The 23,754-nt window shown below is 40.4% G+C and overlaps 1 protein-coding gene across 5 annotated transcripts in view; it reads right to left on the reverse strand.

Moving 5' to 3' along the window:
- The window catches only part of NADK2 (NAD kinase 2, mitochondrial), an 85,663-nt gene that overhangs the window by 12,900 nt on the left and 49,009 nt on the right, over positions 1–23,754 (reverse strand). For 2 of the 5 annotated variants that reach the window (XM_050943811.1, XM_050943807.1), the window contains 5 exons: positions 20,044–20,139; positions 18,073–18,128; positions 17,929–17,982; positions 17,316–17,439; positions 13,826–14,470 (listed from right to left, as the gene is read on the reverse strand). In XM_050943811.1, coding sequence (XP_050799768.1) covers positions 14,332–14,470; positions 17,316–17,439; positions 17,929–17,982; positions 18,073–18,128; positions 20,044–20,139 — 469 coding nt within the window. In that variant the 3' untranslated portion in view covers positions 13,826–14,331. Of the gene's footprint in view, positions 1–13,825; positions 14,471–17,315; positions 17,440–17,928; positions 17,983–18,072; positions 18,129–20,043; positions 20,188–23,754 lie in introns of those variants that run through there. The other 3 variants (XM_050943809.1, XM_050943806.1, XM_050943810.1) reach the window with 2 other exon arrangements.

Genomic DNA, 23,754 nt, shown 5'->3' on the forward strand with positions numbered 1-23,754 from the left:
CAAGATGTTAGTAACTGAGAGATTCTACTGTACAACCATAAAGTAGTTTCAGTAATCGAACATGTGCTGTTAACAGAGAAAGAGAAGCTGAGTTTTTTTCCCTTTTCCCCCGAGGGGGTGGAGCAGGTGACAAATTTCCAGCAGGCTTAAACATTTATGTAGCAATTCACATATCCTGGGTATCATTAACTGTGCTTGCACTTTAAGCAGCTAGCAGAAGTTGAGACCAATCTAAGTCTTCTTGGATGCTCCCGTTTCTATATCCCACCAATCTGATCACAGATTCAACATAGTTTGTCAGCCTTTTGATGTAACGCTCAATTAAGTCTCACTTCTGAATTTATACTTGCAACCAGTGAGATAAGATATGGCACTCAACACCCCCTTCTATCTGTGCCTGGCCCCAGTAGGGAGTTTAAAAAGAACCCCCTCTCCTCCAACTAGCAACAGAACCCTACCTCACAGGACCATCCAGTCTACTAGAGATGGCTATTGCTAGTCAGTTATACATGGAAGGTGATCAAGTGCTATACTGAGGGGCAGCAGTATAAAACATTATGGGTACATCTACACTTAACACTACTGCTGTAATGCCTATGCTGACAGGGATTTCCCTATCAGTGTAGATAATCCACCTCCCCAAGAGGCCATAGCTAGGTCAGTGGAAGAATTTTTCTGTCAACCTAGTGCTACCCAGGGACTTTGGTCAGCTTAACTACACCACTCAGGGGCTTGAATTTTTCACACCTCCGAGTGATGTAGTTATACACTAGAAAATTAGACTGGCATACCAGGCCTAAAATATGCTCTCTTTCATCTGATGATTCTTAACCCATTCAAAAATTATTAAATATCTCCAGCTGGAGGTGACTTACTTATTTTAAGTATGGAATTAGACCCTTTACTATCACACATAACCGTGTGGGGTAGTGTTGACTGGAAGTAATAGTGCCAATCTGTTGCTTTCACTCAGACTATTTCTCCCACTTGACATCTTGCTTTGAGTTTACTGAGGACAGCCCAGGTATTACATATCTAAGCAGCCTGACATTTTTGAAATACCTTCCCATGAATAAGGTCTTCATAGCATGGGATGCTAAAGACTTAACTTATAATTATAAAGACAAAGGGATTAAGGGGTGAAGTATTCTCTGCAAAACTTGATACATTTAAAAAAATACTCTTAGGTTCAGCACAGTTGCATATGTTTCATAGTTTAGGAAACGACAACAAAACTAAAGTTGATAAGTAGTAAATCTAGATCAAGTGAAAGTCTTTAAGCTTGGAATACAGAAGAGTATTATAACTTGTATTTCTCTCCATAAATATTGTAATAGCAAAAGCTACAGCATTTCACTGTTGTACTCCAATAAACTAATTTTTAAAAAAATATCAAACCTCTTGCTGTGGTGACAGGAAAGTAACTTGAAAAAATATCAGTTACTTGTGAAATGGGAAATGTTTATATGCACTTGAAGTGCACTAAAAGCTACAGCTATGAGTGAGTGTGCTTGGATACACTCTTACTCTAGAATGTCTTATTTGAAGACTTTCACTACATGCTATTGTGTTCACCAAGATCAGGAAGGTGCAAATCTGTCATCCAGGTAAGATGCAAAAATCTACTTTAAACTGAGCTTTTCCACACCATCACCGAGGGATTGGGGGAAGATGGAGAATGCGAGAAAAACTGAAGTCCGTGCAGCCTGAAGTGAGGTACAAGTCTGTACAGTGAAATTAAACTCCTAGCACCGTGATGGAATAGAAAATGCTTTAAATCCTGTCCAAATTAAATATTTAAGATGAATAAGATATGTTGCGAAGAGTCACCATGAGTATTGTAAAAGGAAATCATGCCTCACCCATTAGAATTCTTTGAGGGTATCAAGCATGTGGACAAGGGTAATCTAGTGTACTTTGACTTTCAGAAGGCCTTCACTGAGGTCCCATCTCAAAGGCTCTTAAACAAAAGCAAGTAGTCCTGGGATAGAGGGAAGGTCCTTATGGATCAGTAACTGGTAAGGATAGCTAGGGAACAAAGGGCAAGAGTAAATTAACAGTTTTCACAATGGAAAGAAGTAAATGGCAGGTTCCCCAAAGGATCTGTACTGTTCAACATATTCATATACGATCTGGAAAAGGGAGTAAACTGAGGTGGCAAAGTTTAAACCATACAAAATTACTCAAGATAGTAAAGTCTAAAGCAGACTTCAAAAAGTTAAAGGGATCCCACAAAACAGAGGGGTTCACAAAAAGGCAGATAAAATTCAGTGTTGATAAATACAAAGTAATTCATGTTGGAAAGCAGACTGCATTTTTGTATATATAGTTGGGATTAATTTAGCACTTACCACTCAAGAAAGATCCTGGATATCATGGGCTAGTTCCCTGAAAACATCCACTCAATGTGCAGTAGCAGCCACAAAAGCTAATGTTAGGAACTATTAGGAAAGGGATAGACAAGACAGTAAATATAAGCCACTATATAAATCTATGGTATGCTCACACATTGAATACTGTGTGCAGATCTAGTCAACTCAGCTCATAAATGATACTAGAATTGGAAATAGTGCAGAGAACAACAGTGGTTGGGGAGGGATAACTCAGGGGTTTGAGCATTGGCCTGCTAAACCCAAGGTTGTGAGTTCAATCCTTGAGAGGGCCAATTAGGGATCAGGGGCAAAATCAGTACTTGGTCCTGCTAGTGAAGGCAGGGGGCTGGACTTGATGACCTTTCAAGGTCCCTTCCAGTTCTATGAGATAGGTATATCTCCAAATAGTATATTTAATGATTAAAAGGGCATGGGACAGCTTCCATGAGGAGAGATTAAAAAGACTTAAAAAAGAAATGACTGGGGAGGAGGGCAAGAGAGGTCTATAAGATAATGAATGGGAGTTGCCTTACCAAGTGGGGGATTCAGTCTAACAAGACAATTCAACTAACAGTAAAAGCAGCAAAGAATCCTGTGGCACCTTATAGACAGACGTTTTGGAGCATGAGCTTTCGTAGGTGAATACCCACTTCCTCAGATGCATGTAATGGAAATATCCAGGGGCAGGGATATATAAGTGTGCTAGCAAGCAAGCTAGAGATAACGAGGTCAGTTCAATCAGGGAGGATGAGGCCCTGTTCTAGCAGTTGAGGTGTGAAAACCAAGAGAGGAGAAACTGGTTCTGTAATTGGCAAGCCATTCACAGTCTTTGTTCAATCCTGAGCTGATGGTGTCAAATTTGCAGATGAACTGAAGCTCAGCAGTTTCTCTTTGAAGTCTGGTCCTGAAGTTTTTTGCTGCAGGATGGCCACCTTAAGGTCTGCTATAGTGTGGCCAGGGAGGTTGAAGTGATCTCCTACAGGTTTTTGTATATTGCCATTCCTAATGTCTGATTTGTGTCCATTTATCCTTTTCCGTAGAGACTGTCCAGTTTGGCCGATGTACATAGCAGAGGGGCATTGCTGGCATATGATGGCGTATATTACATTGGTGGATGTGCAGGTGAATGAACCAGTGATGGTGTGGCTGATCTGGTTAGGTCCTGTGATGGTGTCGCTGGTGTAGATATGTGGGCAGAGTTGGCATCGAGGTTTGTTGCATGGATTGGTTCCTGAGCTAGAGTTATTATGGTGTGGTGTGCAGTTACTGGTGAGAATATGTTTCAGGTTGGCAGGTTGTCTGTGGGCAAGGATTGGCCTGCCACCCAAGGCCTGTGAAAGTGTGGGATCATTGTCCAGGATGGGTTGTAGATCCTTGATGATCCTTGCAGTACTGCAAGACAAACCCAAGAGAGAAACCAACAGGACTCCACTGGCCATCACATACAGCCCCCAGCTAAAACCCCTCCAACGCATCATCAAGGATCTACAACCCATCCTGGACAATGATCCCACACTTTCACAGGCCTTGGGTGGCAGGCCAATCCTTGCCCACAGACAACCTGCCAACCTGAAACATATTCTCACCAGTAACTGCACACCACACCATAATAACTCAAGCTCAGGAACCAATCCATGCAACAAACCTCGATGCCAACTCTGCCCACATATCTACACCAGCGACACCATCACAGGACCTAACCAGATCAGCCACACCATCACTGGTTCATTCACCTGCACATCCACCAATGTAATATACGCCATCATATGCAAGCAATGCCCCTCTGCTATGTACATCGGCCAAACTGGACAGTCTCTACGGAAAAGGATAAATGGACACAAATCAGACATTAGGAATGGCAATATACAAAAACCTGTAGGAGATCACTTCAACCTCCCTGGCCACACTATAGCAGACCTTAAGGTGGCCATCCTGCAGCAAAAAAACTTCAGGACCAGACTTCAAAGAGAAACTGCTGAGCTTCAGTTCATCTGCAAATTTGACACCATCAGCTCAGGATTGAACAAAGACTGTGAATGGCTTGCCAATTACAGAACCAGTTTCTCCTCTCTTGGTTTTCACACCTCAACTGCTAGAACAGGGCCTCATCCTCCCTGATTGAACTGACCTCGTTATCTCTAGCTTGCTTGCTAGCACACTTATATATCCCTGCCCCTGGATATTTCCATTACATGCATCTGAGGAAGTGGGTATTCACCTACGAAAGCTCATGCTCCAAAACGTCTGTTAGTCTATAAGGTGCCACAGGATTCTTTGCTGCTTTTACAGATCCAGACTAACACGGCTACCCTCTGATACTCAACTAACAGTAGAATACCAAGGGAGGAAAAATCACTTTTGTAGTGTCACAACAAACGTGGTGGCTGAACTTTGTGACTTTTCCTCACCCACAACTATTTCAATTTGAGGACGATTTATACCTTCATGTCAGCAGGACTGCTATGGGTACCCGCATGGCCTTACAGTATGCCAACATTTTTTACGGCTAACTTAGAACAATGCTTCCTCAGCTCTTGTCCCTTAATGCCCCTACTCTGCTTGCGCTACATTGATGATATCTTCATCATCTGGACCCATGGGAAGGAGGCCCTTGAGGAATTCCACCAGATTTCAACAATTTCCATCCCACCACCAACCTCAGCCTGGACCAGCCCACACAAGAGATCCACTTCCTAGACACTACAGTTCTAATAAGTGATGGTCACATAACCACCACCCTATACCGGAAACCTACTGACCACTATATTTACCTCCATGCTTCCAGCTTTCATCCAGACCACATCACATGATCCATTGTCTGAGGGATTGGAACAAATGCAGTTGTATTTGAGTTTGGCTGTAGACAGAGAAACAGCTACAGGATCTCTATCAAGAGTTCTTAAAACTACAATACCCACCTGGTGAAGCTAAGAAATAGATTGACAGAGCCAGAAAGGTACTCAGATGTCACTTACTACAAGACAGGCCCAATGAAGAAAGTAACAGAACACCCACCACTAGCCATCACCTAAAGCCCCCAACTAAAACATCTCCAGCGCATCATCAAGGATCTACAATCTATCCTGAAGGACGATCCATCACTCTCACAGACCTTGGAGACAGACCAGTCCTCGCTTACAGACAGCGCCCCAAACCTGAAGCAAATACTCACCAGCAACTACACGCCACACAATAAAAACACTAACCCAGGAACCAAACCCTGCAACAAACCCCGGTGCCAACTCTGTCCGCATATCTATTTAAGGGACACCATCATAGACTAATCACATCAGCCACACAGTCGGGCTCGTTCACCTGCACATCTACCTATGTGATATATGCCATCATGTGCCAGCAATGCCCCTCTGCCATGTACTTTGGCCAGACTGGACTGTCTCTATGCAAAAGAATAAAAGGACACAAATCTGACATCAGGAATTATAACATTCAAAAACCAGCAGGAGAACACTTCAACCTCCCTGGTCACGCAACAACAGATCTAAAAGTGGCAATTCTTCAACAAAAAAAACTTAAAAAACAGACTCCAACATGAAACTGTAGAACTGGAATTAATTTGCAAACTGGACACCATCAAATTAGGCCTGAATAAATACTGGGAGTGGATGGGACATTACAAAAGTTAATTTTACCATACTAATTTCCCCCTACTGTTACTCACACCTTCTTGTCAACTGTTTGAAGTGGGCCACCCTCATTACCACTACAAAAGTGATTTTTTTCCTCCCTTGGCATTGAATTGTCTCGTTAGACTGACCCTCCCACTTCGTAAGGCAACTCCCATCTTTTTATGTACTATGTATATATATATACACATCTGCTATTGTATTTTCCACTCCAGGCATCTGATGAAGTGGGTTCTAGCCCACGAAAGCTTATGCCCAAATAAATTTGTTAGTCTCTAAGATGCCACAAGTACTCCTTGTTGTTTTTGCTGATACAGACTAACATGGCTACCACTCAAACATTTATAATCACCATATTGGATTAAGCTATCTTATGCAGTTCTTTCAATGTTCTGATTTAGTAAAGTTTTACCTTAATTTCTTGGTTTGCCAGTGGTTCCAGTCAGTGACCCCTAAAAGTTCATGCTGACTGGTAGAGGGCACGAGTATGCATAAGGGTTAGGTATGTACATTCTAGTTCACTCAGTATCACCTGTCTACCACAAGCCTGTGTTCACACTGATCCTCAGTCTTTCTGACATGTATATGCAGATAACATGTAAGGACATAAATATATATATTATATTTACACACACACACACACGAAATTATGTTCTTAAGGCCTTATAGGTAAAGGCAGGTCATTCAGAGGTAGTGTGCACTGAGACAGATTCCATAATATAGGTTTAATAGGGTAACCACTAATATCTAACACAGTAGTTGTTGACCACTAAACAACTCATAGCAAGAAGAAAATTACCAAAAGGCTGTACCAGTACCAGTACAGCTTGCCCACACAGCTACTATGCTGGGACATGATCAGTTTAGCACAAAGTGCGACGTACATAAAACCAAAACAATGCTTCTGCAGGTTTCTGAACTAACCTGGCCTTAAACTGCTTACCGAATCAGAGTACAATATTCTATGTCTGCAACTAGAAAAAACAAACAGTTACCGACCTTTTCGTAACTGTTGTTCTTCAGGATGTGTTACTCACGTCCATTACACATTAGGTGTGCGCGTGCCGTGTGCACGGACATTGGAAAGTTTTTCCCTTAGTGAATGTGTGCACCGACGACCAGGTGGCTGCTCTACAGATCTCCTGGAGAGGGACCTGTGCCAGGGAAGCTGTGGAGGACGCTTGAGCCATAGTTGAGTGGGCTATGATCGCCGGGGCTGGCACCTTGGCAAGCTCATAGCATGCATGGATGCAATCCGTTGTGCCGAGACCGCGGTCCTGCGTGATGAGATCTCAGTGCAGGGGCAGGGCAATCGGGAAGGCCACTGACAGTTCCAGCAAAGTCATAAACCAATGTTGGCGGGGCCAAGCCGGTGCAATGAGAATCATCGCCGCTTTGTCCCTGCAAACCTTGAGGAGGACTCTGTGGATGAGCGGGAGTGGTGGAAAGGCGTACTTCAGACTCCTGCTCCAAGGGATCGCGAAGGCATCTGCTACCGAGCCTGGACTGTGGTTTTGGAAAGAACAACACTGTGGGCATTGACTGTTGTCCTTGGTGGCAAAGAGGTCCATTTGGGGAAATCCCCAGTTCTGGAAGATCAAATGCAGGATATCCGATCTCATCGTCCATTTGTGCATTTGGCATGACCTGCTGAGGCGGTCCGCCAGCTCATTTTGCTCCCCCGGAAGGTATGACGCTACAAGGTGCACTGAGCGGGCTATACGAAAGTCCCATACAAGAAGGGCCTCTTGGTAAAGGAGAGAGGAACGGGCTCCGCACTGCTTGTTTATATAGAACATGGCAGTGGTGTTGTCTGTCAGAACAGTCACACTGTGCCCTTCCAAAGTAGTGTGAACGGCCTGGGAGGCTAGGTGAACCACCCTGAGCTCCTTTACATTGATGTGGAGTGACATTTCATCCCTGGACCACAAACCCTGCTTCCGTAGGTCCCCCAAGTGTGCTTCCCAGCCAAGGTCTGATGTGTCTGTTACCAGTGTCAGAGTGGGCTGCGGTGCAGAGAAGGAGATCCTTTCGTAAACTACCTGCTGATTGAGCCACCAGCGCAGGAAGTCCAATGCTTGGGCAGGGACTGTCACAAAAAGATCCAAGGGGACTCTGCCAGCCACAATTGCAGTCCTGATATGCAGACGAGTGTGTTGGACCACGTGAGTGCACACCGCCATGTGTCCTAGGAGCTGCAGGCAGCATCTGGCCATGGTTGCGGGGAACCTCAGCATTGAGTATGTGGCATGCTGGATGGCCAGAAATCTGGATTCTGGGAGGCTCACTTGCGCCTGTACTGTGTCCAGAACTGCCCCGATGAACTCCAGCCTCTGTGCGGGTATCAGGGAGGACTTGGACACATTGACTAGGAGACCTAGCCTGTGGAATAAGTCCAGTGCCATCGCCAGGTGGCAGCAGACCTCCTCCTTGGACTGACCCGCAAGGAGCCAGTCATCTAAGTACGAGTATACTCACATTTTTCTTTTGCGAAGAAAGGCTGCCACTACTGACATGCATTTCGTGAATACACGTGGGGCCATAAACTGGTAATGGTGCTGCTGCTGGTTTATGGTGAACCGCAAGTGAGCGGGATGAATGGCAAAGTGAAAGTATGGTTCTTTCATATCGAGGGCAGCATACCAATCCCCCGGATCCAGGGATGGGATAATAGAGCCAAGGGAGTGTGATGGGTTGGATCACAGAAACCCCCTCTGAGCTGCCACCTGATGTGCCAAGACTACTTCTGCTCCTGTTTTCCCTGCCAGTTCAGGACTCCAGCACCTTGTCTTGCTGAGCCAGACACTCCCGTCTTCTCCAACAAAGACCGAGGGTCTGCATTACTTGCCCCAAAGCTGCAGGTTTACCTGAAAACAGCTCACAGAAGTGTGCTTGTCTTTAGCATTCAGATGCCCAACTCCCAATGGGGTCTAAACCCAAATAAATCCGTTTTACCCTGTATAAAGCTTATGCAGGGTAAACTCATAAATTGTTCACTCTCTATAACACTGATAGAGAGATATGCACAGCTGTTTGCTTCCCCAGGTATTAATACATACTCTGAGTTAATTAATAAGTAAAACGTGAATTTATTAAATAGAGAAAGTAAGATTTAAATGGTTCCAAGTAGTAACAGACAGAACAAAGTCAGTCACCAAGCAAAATAAAATAAAATGCGCAAATCTGTGTCTAATCAAACTGAATACAGATAAGATCCTCACCAGTTCCAGAATGCTCCCCTTTTACAGGCTAATCTGCTTTTAGCCTGGGTCCAGCAATCACTCACACCCCCTGTAGTTACTGTCCTTTGGTTCCAGTTTCCTTCAAGTATCCTGGGGGGGAAGGAAAGTCTCCTTCTTTAGCCAGATGAAGATAAAATGGAGGGGTCTCTCTTGGGTTTAAATAGACTCTCTTCTGAGTGGCGATCCCACTCCTATGCAAATCCAGCTCCGAGATGGAGCTCTGGAATCACCTGGGCAAGTCACATGTCCATGCATCAAAGAGTCCTGTTAGCACCTTATAGACTAACAGACGTAATGGAGCATGAGCTTTCGAGGGTGAATACCCACTTCGTTGGATGCATGTAGTGGAAATTTCCAGAGGCAGGTATAAATATGCAAGCAAGAATCAGGCTGGAGATAACGAGGTTAGTTCAATCAGGGAGGATGAGGCCCTCTTCTAGCTGTTGAGGTGTGAACACCAAGGGAGGAGAATCTGCTTTTGTAGTTGGCTAGCCATTCAGTCTTCGTTTAATCCTGAGCTGATGGTGTCAAATTTGCAGATGAACTGAAGCTCAGCTGTTTCTCTTTGAAGTCTGGTCCTGAAATTTTTTTGCTGCAGGATGGCTACCTTTAAATCTGCTATTGTGTGTCCACGGAGATTGAAGTGTTCTCCTACATGTTTTTGTATATTGCCATTCCTAATATCTGATTTGTGTCCATTTAGCCTTTTACGTAGGGACTGTCCAGTATGGCCGATGTACAGAGCAGAGGGGCATTGCTGGCATATGGTGTATATTACATTGGTGGATGTGCAAGTGAATTAACCGATGGTGTGGCTGATCTGGTTAGGTCCTGTGATGGTGTCACTGGTGTAGATATGTGGGCAGAGTTGGCATCAAGGTTTGTTGCATGAATTGGTTCCTGAGTTAGAGTTACTATGGTGCGGTGTGTAGTTGCACATCCCGGCGACGCAGAGGAAACCCTTCAAGCCCCAGCTGCCATTTCCCTTTTAAGTTCTGTGTAGATCCTCTTAAGCAGAGGTGGAGAACCTATGGCCCGCGGACCAGTTCCGGCCCTCTGCTTAATTTCATGAGTCCCGCGGCAAGTCTCCATGCCACGGTTCGGAAGCCCCAAGCCTCGGTGTGTCCCCCTTTCCCTGCTGTGGAGGGAAGCTAGATTGCCAGGCTGTTAAAAGTCTAGTCAGCTTCGCGCAGGTCCTGAAAGCGACAGCATGTCCCTGCAACCCCCATGCACAGGAGCAATCAGGGAAGTTGCTCCCGGCCCCAGCGCCGGCTCCGTAGCTCCCATTGGCCAGGAACCAGAGCCAATGGGAGCTGTGGGGGCAGTGCCTGCGGGGGGGAGGCAGCACACACCATGCAGAGCCACCTGGCCCCTCTGCCTAAGGGCTGGACATGGCAGTCACTTTTGGGAGCAGCACAGAGCCAGGCCATGCAGGGAGCCTGCCTTAGCCCCGTTGTGCCACTGACTGGGAGCCACCTGAGGTAAGTGCCACCTAGCTGGACCCTGCAAATCCCCTGCCCCAAGTCATAACCTCCTCCTGCACACCAACCCCCTTCCCCAGCCTGGAGCCCCCTCCTGCACCCTAACTCCCTCCCAGACCTTGCACCCCCACCCCAACCACCTTCCCCAGCCCAGAGTCCCCTCCCACACCCTGAACCCCTCATTTCTGGCCCCACCTCGGAGCCTAAGGGAAGCCTGGAGCCTCCAGCCACTGGAGCCGCAAGGGTCAGCTCACCCCACTGTGGGGAGGGACGCCCTGAGCCTCTGCACCCCCCACGGGACTGTGTGTAGCCCATAACTGATTTTTTCTGTGGGTCAGTGGCCCCTGATTGAAAAAAGGTTCTCCATCCCTGCTCTACAGAAATGTTTCCTGCTTAGCCAAATACTAACAAACATTGGAAAAACTGCATAGCAAGTCAAAAGATTTCAATAAATATTTTAAAAGAGCACTTTCAACCCAAAGATACAGATAAGTACAAGGTGTGAAACAGTTTCATGTATCTCTCCAAATTTCATTTATTACATGTATGTATCAACATACCACTGGTTTGTTGTGTTTTTAAAAGCAAAGAATGTCAAATTTTAGTTTAGCAAAATGTTAAGGAGTGTTAATTATTGCTTAACTGAAATGTTCTGGATTGAGCAAGCTGCTGAAATAGCTTTGTTTTTTGGAGTTAATACCAGTTTGGATGGACAAAGCAGTTAGATTGTGTTGACTTCTATCATAAAAAATATCCTAGACTATATCGTAGAATATAAGTGGTTTATATTACATTCCTTTATAAACACTAAAATTTACCAAATTTCAAAAGGATTTTACACTTAATTTATAAAATAGGCATGAGCTCTTCCTACTGATTTGTCCAATATGGATTTTTGACCCCATGCTAGTATTTCTACTGAGCACAAACCAACAATTCCATCTCATTACTTTGGTTTGTGCACCAGCACCAAGAACAGCAGAAATACAGTAAGTGATTAACTTCAGCTACAAAGCCAGCAGAGGACACAAAAGAGCGGTTCAGATCCACAAACTCATTTCGTGATTTTTTTTAAAACTTATGAATCCAACTGATATTTCATACCAAATCTTAAAAGCAGGTCAAAGACTGGAACTATACTACTTGGCAGTGTTGCTTTTAAGACACAGCATTCTCAATTTAAGGGTCTGAAACTCAAAAAGCAAAAAAACCCTCATTTTGTTTAATACATCCCTGTTCTAAATATTACAGCACATAATATCTATCCTTACTTGTTTGGAGAGTCTTCACAATTTTTGCTGAGTGGAAGATGTAGTTTTTGCCCTACCTTTCAGTGTCCTTAAGTTAAATCATATTATTTGATTAACTTTAGTTTAAACACCATACAAATAAAGTGTTCTTAAAAGGTATTTAAATACTTAAAAGGCCTATTTTGGGGTTAGTGCATTTAAAGTGCATATTTACATGGATGAGTTGCAGCACTTCAATCAGCAGCAGTGGATATTTGCCAAAACAACCTATCCATTGACAGAATGCAAAAACTACTGTTGAAAAGTGGATTTTTTTTACGTAACAATGAATTTACTGCACAGTACATCTCTCTGTTAAAAAACGGGATTAAACAACAATGTGGACTAACATTCACTTTTAGAACAAATTTGCAGGTTTTTTGCATTAGACATGTAGAAGAGCATCAGTTTGGTAACAGTAAAACCCAGTAGTTTCAAAAGAGCTTATTTTGATTCCACCTTCCCACTTGCAGCCCAAAGAGCTTTCAAACAGACACTTATGCCACATTTTGGACTACAGCAATTTTTTTTTAAAAAAAGAAAAGATATCTAAAGTGTGCATAAACCTGTAACTATAACTGATCTCATTATAATGGCTTTATTGGTTTAACCATCTCAGGGCTCTTCCTCTTAACATTTAATTGGAGTTTAACTTTTCATGCTGAGTACAGAGAAAATAAGGCTGTTTTTTTAAACTACTTATTTGATGAGGGTAAAATCATTCATCTACTTGCTTCACCTGTAAAGTAAGAGTTTATCATTTCAAAATCTAAACAATAAATACATTGACTGCCATTAGAACTTCTGAGTAAATCTGCAGTATAAATATCTTCAAACAAGAATCATTTGAAGAATAGCGTCTGAAATAAAGTTCATTCTACAGTAGAAATAAACCCTTTTTGTTGCTATTAAGTCACATACAAAAAATTCAAACTCTTATCTTAGTTTTGCCCAGTTCTGCCCTGCAATCCACATGCTACTCAGCACACCACCTTCCCGAGATGATCATAAAGTTGCTTATAGTTTCTATGGATAACTGTGGGCTTTTTTCTTTTGCAGACAGGTGCTTAAATACTTATCTGCATAAAGAAGTTGTGTGTATGGGATCAAAAACATAAACTGGTCACAGTCAGTTGAGAGTGTCAGCAGAATAATTTAGCACTTATATAGGGCTCTTTATGCATAAATATCACAGTATTTAATTTCCCTTCAAAATGCTAGCTCCATTCTATAAATGGGGAAAAGAGGTATAGAGGTTAATCCTGGATCCCATCGATTAGACCCTTATGTCTCCCATACATGTTTGGCATACAAAAAGAACGGTATGTGATTTCTCTGCATCTTCAGAAGTATAGCTATGAAGCAGATCAAGTACTCAATTTAAAACCAAGTCATTTTACTTACTAAATCCAACTATCGTTCTTTTTAAAACCCAAACTATATAATTCTATACCATTCTTTTCAACTGTCTGATTGACAGAACACTTGTTGGCCAGTTAATGTATTAATTGAAGCAACATAATTTATTGTAGTTAAAATAATTTGTATTAAAAGTAGATTTATAGCAGGCAACAACAAAAATCTAGATTTCAGATGAAACATAGGGAAGAGTTACCTCACTCAAAATAAATGAGTTTTTCTAGTCACCGGAACAAACATTTTCCAAAAAAAAATCCTGAAGTAGATACCAAAAGAGTAGAAAATCACTGGAAGAGGAGAAAGATTTACCATAAACCATACCACAAAGTAATGTTGTAAAAGTTTGAAGAGAGTACACAAAAAAAATCTCCATTTCAGTTAGGCCAACATCAGGATTTATTTTCCAAAAAGTCTATTCTTTATGCTTGCATCAACTCAATGAATCTTAGCATACTTTCCTGTAAAAGTATATGCAGGGTTGAGGTGTCTGGTTCATTCAGTTCCAGACTGCTATTTAAAAAACTGTACAGTTGAATATTCAAAGCTAACCACTTTATTTCATTTGAACCCATCTACCTAATTTTTTTTAAAAAGGGTTCTGTCACATTCATCCTAAAAGGTTAAAAAAAATCACATTTCACTGAAGTTAGATACATTTCCTTTGTGTCAGGTGCAATAAAGCTCAAAACACAGTTTTTTTCCCAAGATTTCCCCATCCCAGGAATGGGAAATGATTTCAGGTCTCTTCTCAATATTCTTGCATCAAGAGAAGCAAATTTTCCAACTTAGAATAATGCAGCATTCTGATGTACTGTCTATCTCTGCAGTGATTCCCTTTTCCAGGTGCAGGATTTAGTAGGATTTCAACAGACTATTAAATTTCTTCATTCTTCTAGCAAAACAGTGAGCAATGCATCTTCTGTATTGATCAATATTGAAGCTATTGCCCCATCATTAAACTCAAAAGAAGTTCCTCCATCTACCACCATACAGGCATCCCAACAACGTGACCGGACACAAACCCTTCAAAAAAAAAAAAAGAGAAGTGATTAAGCGTCTTGAACAAGTGTTACATTCAGATTTCCTATAAAATAGTTAGAAAATACACTATTTTGCTATACCACAGTTTTGGACAAGGGCTTAGTTCTAATAGACTGAATAGCCCCTTTTGTTTTATGTGTTAGTAAATCAGAAAAAACATCCCAAGCCAGGGTCGATAAAAATAGATTTTTAAAAATTTAAATACGTTTATTTTAAAATAATCAAAGTTTGTTTTTCAGAAAATAAACCTATTTAAAATTACACTTGAAACTGACAGCCTACTTTAAGGCCTAAACTTGTTATAATCTAGTAAAATAATTTAAATTAAATAAAAAATATTAAGCAGTATATGTTTGCTGGCAAGTGTTAAACTGAACTGGGTCAGGAGAGGAAATCAAATTGCTGAACTGCAGAACTAGCTTTTGACAGCAGCAGCCTCTTCTGTACATACTGAAAGAATATTTTCTTTATTTCAGTTTATTCAACTAGTTCAATTAAATGACTACCTAATCCAATGTTGAGACACTAATTGGGAGTTAGAAAAGCAGGAAAGCTTGTTTTCCTCTTCCGATCTACAAATAAAAACTAGATGAGAGGATGAAATCTACCAGTTCTAAAATCTTGAAGGACACAGTGACCAGAAACAATCTGTCCAATTCACTTCACACAGATACTTGCTTTAATAAATCAGTTTTAAATGCAAAACATGTTTTGATAAGAAAAAAGTTTATCATAAAATTTATGTATCTAGCACATTTAAAGAAGTTTTATTTAACTAATAAAATCATTTTACAATGTTTGGGCTTGTACATTAATTGAATTTGAATTTCCATCCAAATAGATGGCACAAATCACGAGTAAAATAATTAACCATCTAGTACAGTATTTTTCAACTTTTTTTCATTTGCAGACCCTTACATTGCCTTGCAAGGCCACTTCAGACCCTTTTGGAAATCTTAGACATCCTTTGCAGACCCCCAGAGGTCTGCAAACCACAGGTTGAAAACCACTGATTTTAGTAAATAAGAAATGTCTCACTCATTTTGCAATGTAATTAAAAAATTGAAAATGAACAATCCTAATAAGTGTAAAATAGGCTATACCAAAAGGTATACAGATATAATGTATGTTCCTAGTTAGCAAAAAGAAATACTAAATTTAGTGTAAAGGCTAAAGAGACAAGTGATCAAGTGTCTTGAACAAGTGTTACATTCAGCAAACCAACCAGTAAGAATCAACCACACTTGAGGAAAATAAGTACAAATGCAAAACAAGGTTAAAAATCAATGATTTAAATCAATCCATGCTGTCCCCATCCATATAGAATTCCACTGAAAGAATGCACTATTCTTCAAGCATCTTTTCCAAAGAACTTCAAACTGTATTAAACAGTAAAAAATACATAGTATTAGCACTTTACTTAGGAGAGGGAAGGAATGTACTTGAAGGATAAAAGTAGCCATCCAAATGCCATCCAGCCAGAATTACGCTATCTGCTAGAAAAGAAAGACAGCCCACATAGTGCGACTGTTCAAATAATGAGAATGCCACAGCTCAGTTAAGTTTTGAAAGGAAGCTTCAATTAAACCCATTTAAGACTGACTTGCTTAATGGAAGATTTCTTACAAAACTCCATGGAATATGAGCCAGTTCAGCACAATGTTACCTATTTGAAGTCCAATTAAAGTCATGAACATCAATTTGTCATTGCATACAGCACAAGCATTTTCTGTATTTCTAATTAGCAACACTAGTGATTTTCAAACAAGGTGAAAGGTTTAGACATTCTTCACTGTATGCGAAACAGATGTGGGCAGATGGGCATAATTTTGCCTTTTACCGCTAAAGAAGTGCAAGCTTGAAGGTGATATTGCTTATTGGAAAATCCCTTATGTAGAACTAGCTGATTACTGTCAATATTAAATGAATTTGACTATACGTATTTTAAGCTAAAACTTTACCTATAAATTTTCTAGAAGCACCGTCTTCTAATACTGAACAAAAACACCAACAGACATTGCCACTATCATATTCTTCCAGTTAACTTACCTTTAAAATGAAAAGGAATTCAACTGTTGGGGTTTATCCTTCAGAACGTGTAGAAAGTGAGAATGGTATTAATAAAAAATAAGTTTTCAAAAATGTCACACAGACCAAAAATCTGTTTTAAAGGCTGTATGAATGGTGTCCATTGTTGGGAGAAAGGAAACCATGACTCACCTCCTTTATTGAGGGTGACTATCTTTCTAAAAGTCACAATTTCACAGAAACAAAGCAATCTTACTTTGGGGTGGGGGGTGCAATTTCAAGGCTTAATCTATTAAATTGGAATGAGATTATCCAGTGTTTTACCTCTCCACTGTCCCATCTTTAACTTTGTACCAAACAAACCTAGTATAAATTTATACTCAAATAGAATGTCTCCAATACAGAATAAGCCAATGGTGGTGAACATTAATTGTTAAGAAGTCATCCCATATCAAAAGCTTCCAGCTTTAATGGTTTTCCTCTACTACTATTTCTGAGGGGCCTCAATCACATTTAGACCTCAGCATGTTGAGTAAACTCCCTAGTTTTATTCAGGTTAATATTGTTTATATTTTTGCCCATCTCATGTGATCTATTCAGGTGAAGTGAAATTCTTTCCTTGGTCTGCTCAATTAGTCCTGAAAGCATCTAAGAGAAAGGAGGACACTTGCTTCTAACTCAGTTTGGACACAGAAACCTGAGTACCAAGCACATTTAAGTCAAGCACTCAGGCTACCTATTTTATTTTACATATTAGTTAAACATTAAGTATTCAATTACATGTACAGGCAATACTTACTTTGAAAAGAATCCACGCTGCAGACTACTTGAAAAAACCCGGTTTGCAATAGGCTCTCGAATACTGAAAAACATCTTTGGTTCTTCTGGACTATACAGCAGCGAGTCATTATATTCATTTGTTACTGTAAGTACAAAAATTGGATCATCACTTTCTCTAGAAGAGTTAGTAATTCTCAAGGTTGCACATTCCAAGCAGAGGAACAGTTCCACTATTAAACTGTTTAGACAGCATTTATGATTTTTAGAAGTGCCCAGTTAGAATGAAAAAGATACATCTTTACAGGAGGAGTCATTACAGTTCCATTGAATGACTAACCACTGAGTGGCGCTCTCAATTCAGAACCATTATTCAAAGTATCAGTTCTCAATTGTAAAGAGCTGAAATTCTCTACCAAAATATTTATGCCTATTACACGTTAAAGTATACAGATTCTTGAATTGCAGATCATATGGTACATTTTATTAAATGTGCTTCCTCTTAAGGAAAAACTACTGTTTAGTGTAACGAAGCACTTTTAAGTGCTGTAATTATTAAGTAATAGAATACAACCAATATGAATTATTTTAAAAAATGCTATAAACTTACTAAAAAAGTTGTCATTTTCACTAACCTTTCTGTATTAGTTCCCTGCTCAAAGGAAGATTCAAGCTCTCATGCTTTTTAGCTGTTGAACCAAAGAAAGAAAAGGACCCAATTAGACAGGATCATCTGCAGATAAAATTAACATGTAATGCTGTGTGTGCTGTCAACTCACCAATCTTAAGGATCTCTTCAACTGCCTGGGTTGCCACCTTGTTAATATTATAGGACCTAAACATGAAAGTAAAGATAGCGTTTGGTAAGTAACATGTGCTGACAAAAATCTTGTCTATAAAGTTTTCAAAATTATCCAGGAGAAAAAAATGTTTGATCAAGGTTGAGTAAAGATGACAACCATTTCAGAAAATGCCTTAACACAACTGCTAGATTAAAAATCATCTACATTTTGGAAAGCACAGTAATCCAAAATTGAAGTTTCACTTAAATAATTAAAAGATTTGAAACACACAAGTAAAGTTATACAAATAATCTGAATTCTGCCTCTGTCACTATCCTTCGATCCACCAAGCAATAGCTGGCAATTATTTTTTTTATATCTAAAAGAAAAATAACTCAAAACCTGCAAATTGAACACAGTCTATGTACATATCCCTCTTATCTTCATTCTTCCATCTACTTATTGGACCTAGGGTTGCCAACTCTCCAGAATTGTCCTGAAATCTCCACGAACGAAAGATTAATCTTTAATTAAAGCCTGTTGTGATGAAATCTTCAGGAATTTGTCCAGCCAAAACTGGCAACACTAATTGAACCTGATTCTCATTTACAAAGACTCCTTTCCATGACTTTGGAAGTGTAAAAGGGACTTAAAATGGAATATATGTATGCTTGAGTAGCGTAAAGGTGCCTGAGTGTAAATAGAATCAGGCCCATTAATTAGGTCTTCATTTAATAGAATGATTCTCATTAAGGCAGGCTTTACACCATTCAAACACATATATATTTATGCTTTAAGGCCCCCTTATACCACCAGAGTAATATAAAAGAGTTTTAGTGTAAATGAAAATCAGGTCCATTATGTTTTGCATTAAATTAGATTAGAAGGCTCTTTGAGATGGGAACTGTCTTTTACTATGTTTTTACACAGTACAGTAGCACAAGGCCTTGATCCTATATTAATTTCCTGCTCAAAGGAAGACTCAAGTTCTCTTGCTTTTTAGCTGTTGAACTAAAGGAAGAAAAAAGCCCAGTTAGGCAGGATTTAGGCACTACTGGAACAAAAGCAACAGAATCTGCTATAAACTTCAACCTTTGCCATCTTGTGCTCCAGATTCATTTTAAAAGTTGCTGTTTCCAACACTTAAGATTGTGAAGATAATCATGAAAATAGGAATAGTGCAGTATTGTCTGTGTGTGCAGGAAGCATCCATGTGACATGCCCCATTCATCTCACTGGATTTTTAACGTTGAAACTGGTTGTCTTTCAGTGACTTAAATCATTGTATTGCAATCTATCAGGCATCACCCATCCGGAATCGTCTGCCTAATGTACATTCCCAGCTGCCAAACACTGCAGCAGCTCACCCTACTTAGCTGCCAAGCCCTCCATGCTCATCCTCAACAACTACCACCTGAAATTATGTATTTTCCAATACAAATTTCCGCAGTACAGTGAAAACTGAAAAAATGTGTAGACAGTGTGAAACAATTTAATATAAAAAACACAGGGGCTACATTGCATTGAGTGACATGAAATTTGGTGGACTCTGCAAATCCAACAGAGGCTGGCTCCTTCCCAACCACCTCTCATCCCCAGGTGGCTTCTCCCTCACATTCTCCTGACCAAACCCTGCGTCCTCAATATGTCTCCCGATTCTCCAAGATTTTCCCTTTCCATCATGTGCTTGTCTGTCTGTCACTCCGAGCCATGAGAGCCATGATAGGCAGAAAAACTGAGCACATATTTGTCAATGATTTTCCTTTTACATTATACATTAGTTATTCATCAGATAGAAACTTGGGTTGTGGCAACTCGTATACTACCCAAAATAATTGGCCTGATGTGTTAGAAGCTAAAGAAAATGCGCATATCAGAGAACAGTTTTAGAAACTTCAAGTCATTCAAAATTGGTTTCAGATGAGAAACATTTAGTACTTTAATATTAAAATAGTGATACTAACTTACCAGGCTTTTGATCCTGTTCCAGTGCATACATTGAGCCCTGAACTCTTCTGCTTTTCCCATGGACCATCATCAACTGATACCTCATAGTAGGAGGCCCTATGAAGCGAGAATTTAAAACTGGGTTTGCAGGACTTATAGTTCACCCTGAATAAGACAGAACACATAGCCCTATATCAGGCATGTATAAATCCAGAAGGACCAGTTTCAAATATGGTTGGCAATTTTACAACAGAGTTTTATACAGTTAACTTTTGATATGGAGGTAAGTATTGCTTTGCTGTCTCATGACTTTTTAAGTAAACTACTTTGCTAGCATAAATATTAATTTGCATTGTTACACCTGCAGGAAATCAAAGTTAAACTATTTTGGTAGGCTTTCAAAGTTGTCCAATCAACACTAAATGTTAAATTTGAAAATTGTGTTTCTACTACAAAATAGCTTCCATCTACTACAAAATAGCTTACGACATGTTTTGAAGATACTAGTATTTTCCACATTTCAACATGAGCTTTGCTAAGCAGATTCTTCAACTGTTGATACCATTCATATTGCATTCCATGCAAGTGAGGAACTCTTTATATTTTATATAGTGGTCACAACTTTGTGTACAGCTGGGATTTCTGTTCTTTCTGAAATGGAATTACATATGCAACTATCTCCAATTGTACAGTTATTGAACTACTGCATAAACTATGCTAATGCCATCATTTGGTCCCATGTTACCAGATTACATCAGAAAACTCAAACTGGTAGGAAATTCCAGTGAATTCTAATGCAAGTAAGAGCAAAGCTTCAAACTGAATTTGTGATCACTTCAATAGCAAGTTATAAATACGGCTGGATTCTTCAAATAGCTTTGACTTAATTAAAATCACCAAGCTTTGTTTCTGCTCTATACAAATTCCTTTTAAACTATAAATGTAATAGTTGTCTCGTTACATGACTGTCTTGGAAAGCAATCACTTTTCTGTGCAATGCATTATGGTACATCTGCCAAGCTACACTGAAAGTGGCATTTTTCTTTAAGTCTCAAAACTTCCCTGGGCTAGAGCTGCTGAAATATGAGTTAGTTCTGTTTATAAAATCCAATCTAGATCATGAAATCTAGCTTCCTGATAAACACAGTATGTCAGCAGCACACATTCATTAGTAACATTTGAGTCACACTTCAAAAGCTCTTCTTCGAAAGTGAGCTGTATGGATGATGAAAGTTCTTATCTGGGAAGACTACACCTTGAAACCTGGTCTTAACTGGCTTCATTTTTGTACATGAACCCAGAGTTTTAGATGACCACATTTTTAAAAAACTCAACATAGAAAGATGGAGGAAACTGAAATCAAGTTATTAAGAAATGGAGCACAAATAAAGTAGACTAACCTGTCAAAGACATGACAAGCACCCTCAAAGCAAGTTTAGAATAGACAGTAATTATTCCAATATCATTACTCATTTTCTTTACTGACCTCCTGAGTAAGCTCTTGTAGAGAACTTTAAAGCCTTTCCTAGTAGGTTCTTTCCACTTTTACCGGGACAAAAGAGAGGGGGAAGGAGGGCAGGTCGTGGAATGGACATGTGCAACACACCTACAAGAACAGTTAGAGAAAGGTAGGTAACCATTTTTTCTTCAAGTGCTTGCACATGTCCATTCCACTGTAAGTTACACATGAGCAGACAAATATGGCAGTGGGCTCAGTCTACTTGAATAGTGACTGAAGGACAACTCATCCAAAATGGCATTATCCTGCACTGACGGAAAATAGCATAATAAGAAGCAAAAGTGTGGACTGATGACCAGTCGTAGCTTTGCAAATGTCTAAGATTGGCATGAGAGCCAAGAAAGCTGCCTTCGTTGCTTCTGTTCTAGGAGAACATGCTGTCTGATAGGTCGCCAGCTCAGACCACAGCAGCAGGCTAATAGAAATCAAAGAAGTGTCAAAAGACATGGTAATATGTGTTGGCACAATTCAAAGCAAATGTGATGATATTGTCTTCATTTATCTGTAACCTGCTGAACGTTATTACAATGTGCATTATACACACACATATACATACACACACGCCTGTACTTAATTAGCCCTAAATCAAAGGATGTATTAGTGTTTAGATGAGAATTTACTCAATGTGTAGAACTGCATGTAAACTAATGGACTGTCTGGATGGCTGTAATTAAATGTATTATGTATGTCTATGTAATTGAATTGCCCATTAACCAGGATTGAATCCTTAGAACTGCAAATGAGAAGCACGCTAATTTCAAAGCATGGGTCGTTGCATTCAACAACGGGAAATCTACAGACTCATGGTGTGCTGGGAAAACTGTGCCAGACAACTTTTCAGGGGAGACAGCTAAAAGAATGAACCCTGGAAGCGACCCTATATCTCTGGACTCATGGAGTCTGACAGGGAATTCTGAGCAATTGGACAGAGATCCCCAAAGGCATTTGGGGTAATCCTGAGAAATTTATGAAAAACCAGCAGATTACAACATCTCTGCTACCACTTGGACTGAAATTCTGATTCACTTGTAATGTGTTTTACTTGCTTTAATCTCTCAAAAACATTTCTTTTCTTAGCTAATAAATCTTTAGTTAGTTTACCAGAGAAATTTGCTACAGCATTGTCTCTGGTGTGAGATCAAGAGTATCCGTTGACCTGGGGTAAGTGACTGGCCCTTTGGGGTTGGGAGTGACTTAATGCATGGTGAATTTTGGTTTTAATAACTTTTAATCACTTAGTCCAGTTTGCCTGGGTGGCAAGATACACTGGAGAGCCTAACGGGGACTGTTTGGGACTCCACAGTAAGACTAATATAGCAATTCAGGAGTGCACAGTTGTTACCGGCTTGGTGAAATCTAAGTATAGAATATACCCAGTTTGGGCCATCTCCCCTGTTCTCTAACAGTTTGACCAGAAATTGGCACTCTCCGATGTGAGCTATTCCAGACAGCGTGACACACAACAATAACTCTAGCTGGTGGAGATACCTTGGCTAGCTAGTAACAAATTAATGCACAATGAGATCCAGGATGAGATTCTTTGAGTGGAAGTGGAGATTGATTGGCCCTTAACCCTGTCTGCAACTGCAACAAACAACCATGTGGAGGATCTAAAGGATTTAGTTCTGTCCATGCAGCTAGCTAAAGCACTTCTCACATCCAATGAATGAAGCCTCTCTTCATCTCTGTAGACACGAGGTTTGGGGAAGAATGTCAGGAAATAGACTGCCTGGTTAATATGGAAATTAGAGACTATCCTGGAGAGAAATTTTGGGTGAGGGCGATGACAAACTTTGTCCCTGTGGAAAACTGTATAGGAAACAGACACTAGGGCTCTTAATTAGTCCACCCTTCTGGCTGAGGTAGTGGCCACTGTATGCTACTTTCATACAGAGGTGAAGCAGACAGCAACTTGCAGGGAGTTCAAATAGTGGTCCCATTAACTTAGCTAGTACCCAGTTTAGATCCCAAGGGGAAGGAACAGGATCTTGGAGATGTGGGTACTACTTGGACAAGCCCTTTGGGAACTAGGTAATGACTAGGTTGGGGAAAAGGATCTACCATCCATTGAGGTCTGACAAACTGAGATGGAAGCCAGGTGTATCCTTATAGAGCTAATCACTAAACTCTGATGTTTCAGGTTAAGAAGATAGTCCAAAATGAGGCTCAAGGGAGAATGCTCAGGGGGTACAACTTTCTGCTGGGACCAAACA

This window comes from Gopherus flavomarginatus, chromosome 3 (genome assembly GCF_025201925.1).
Source record: "Gopherus flavomarginatus isolate rGopFla2 chromosome 3, rGopFla2.mat.asm, whole genome shotgun sequence".
Taxonomy (NCBI): Eukaryota; Metazoa; Chordata; order Testudines; family Testudinidae; genus Gopherus; species Gopherus flavomarginatus.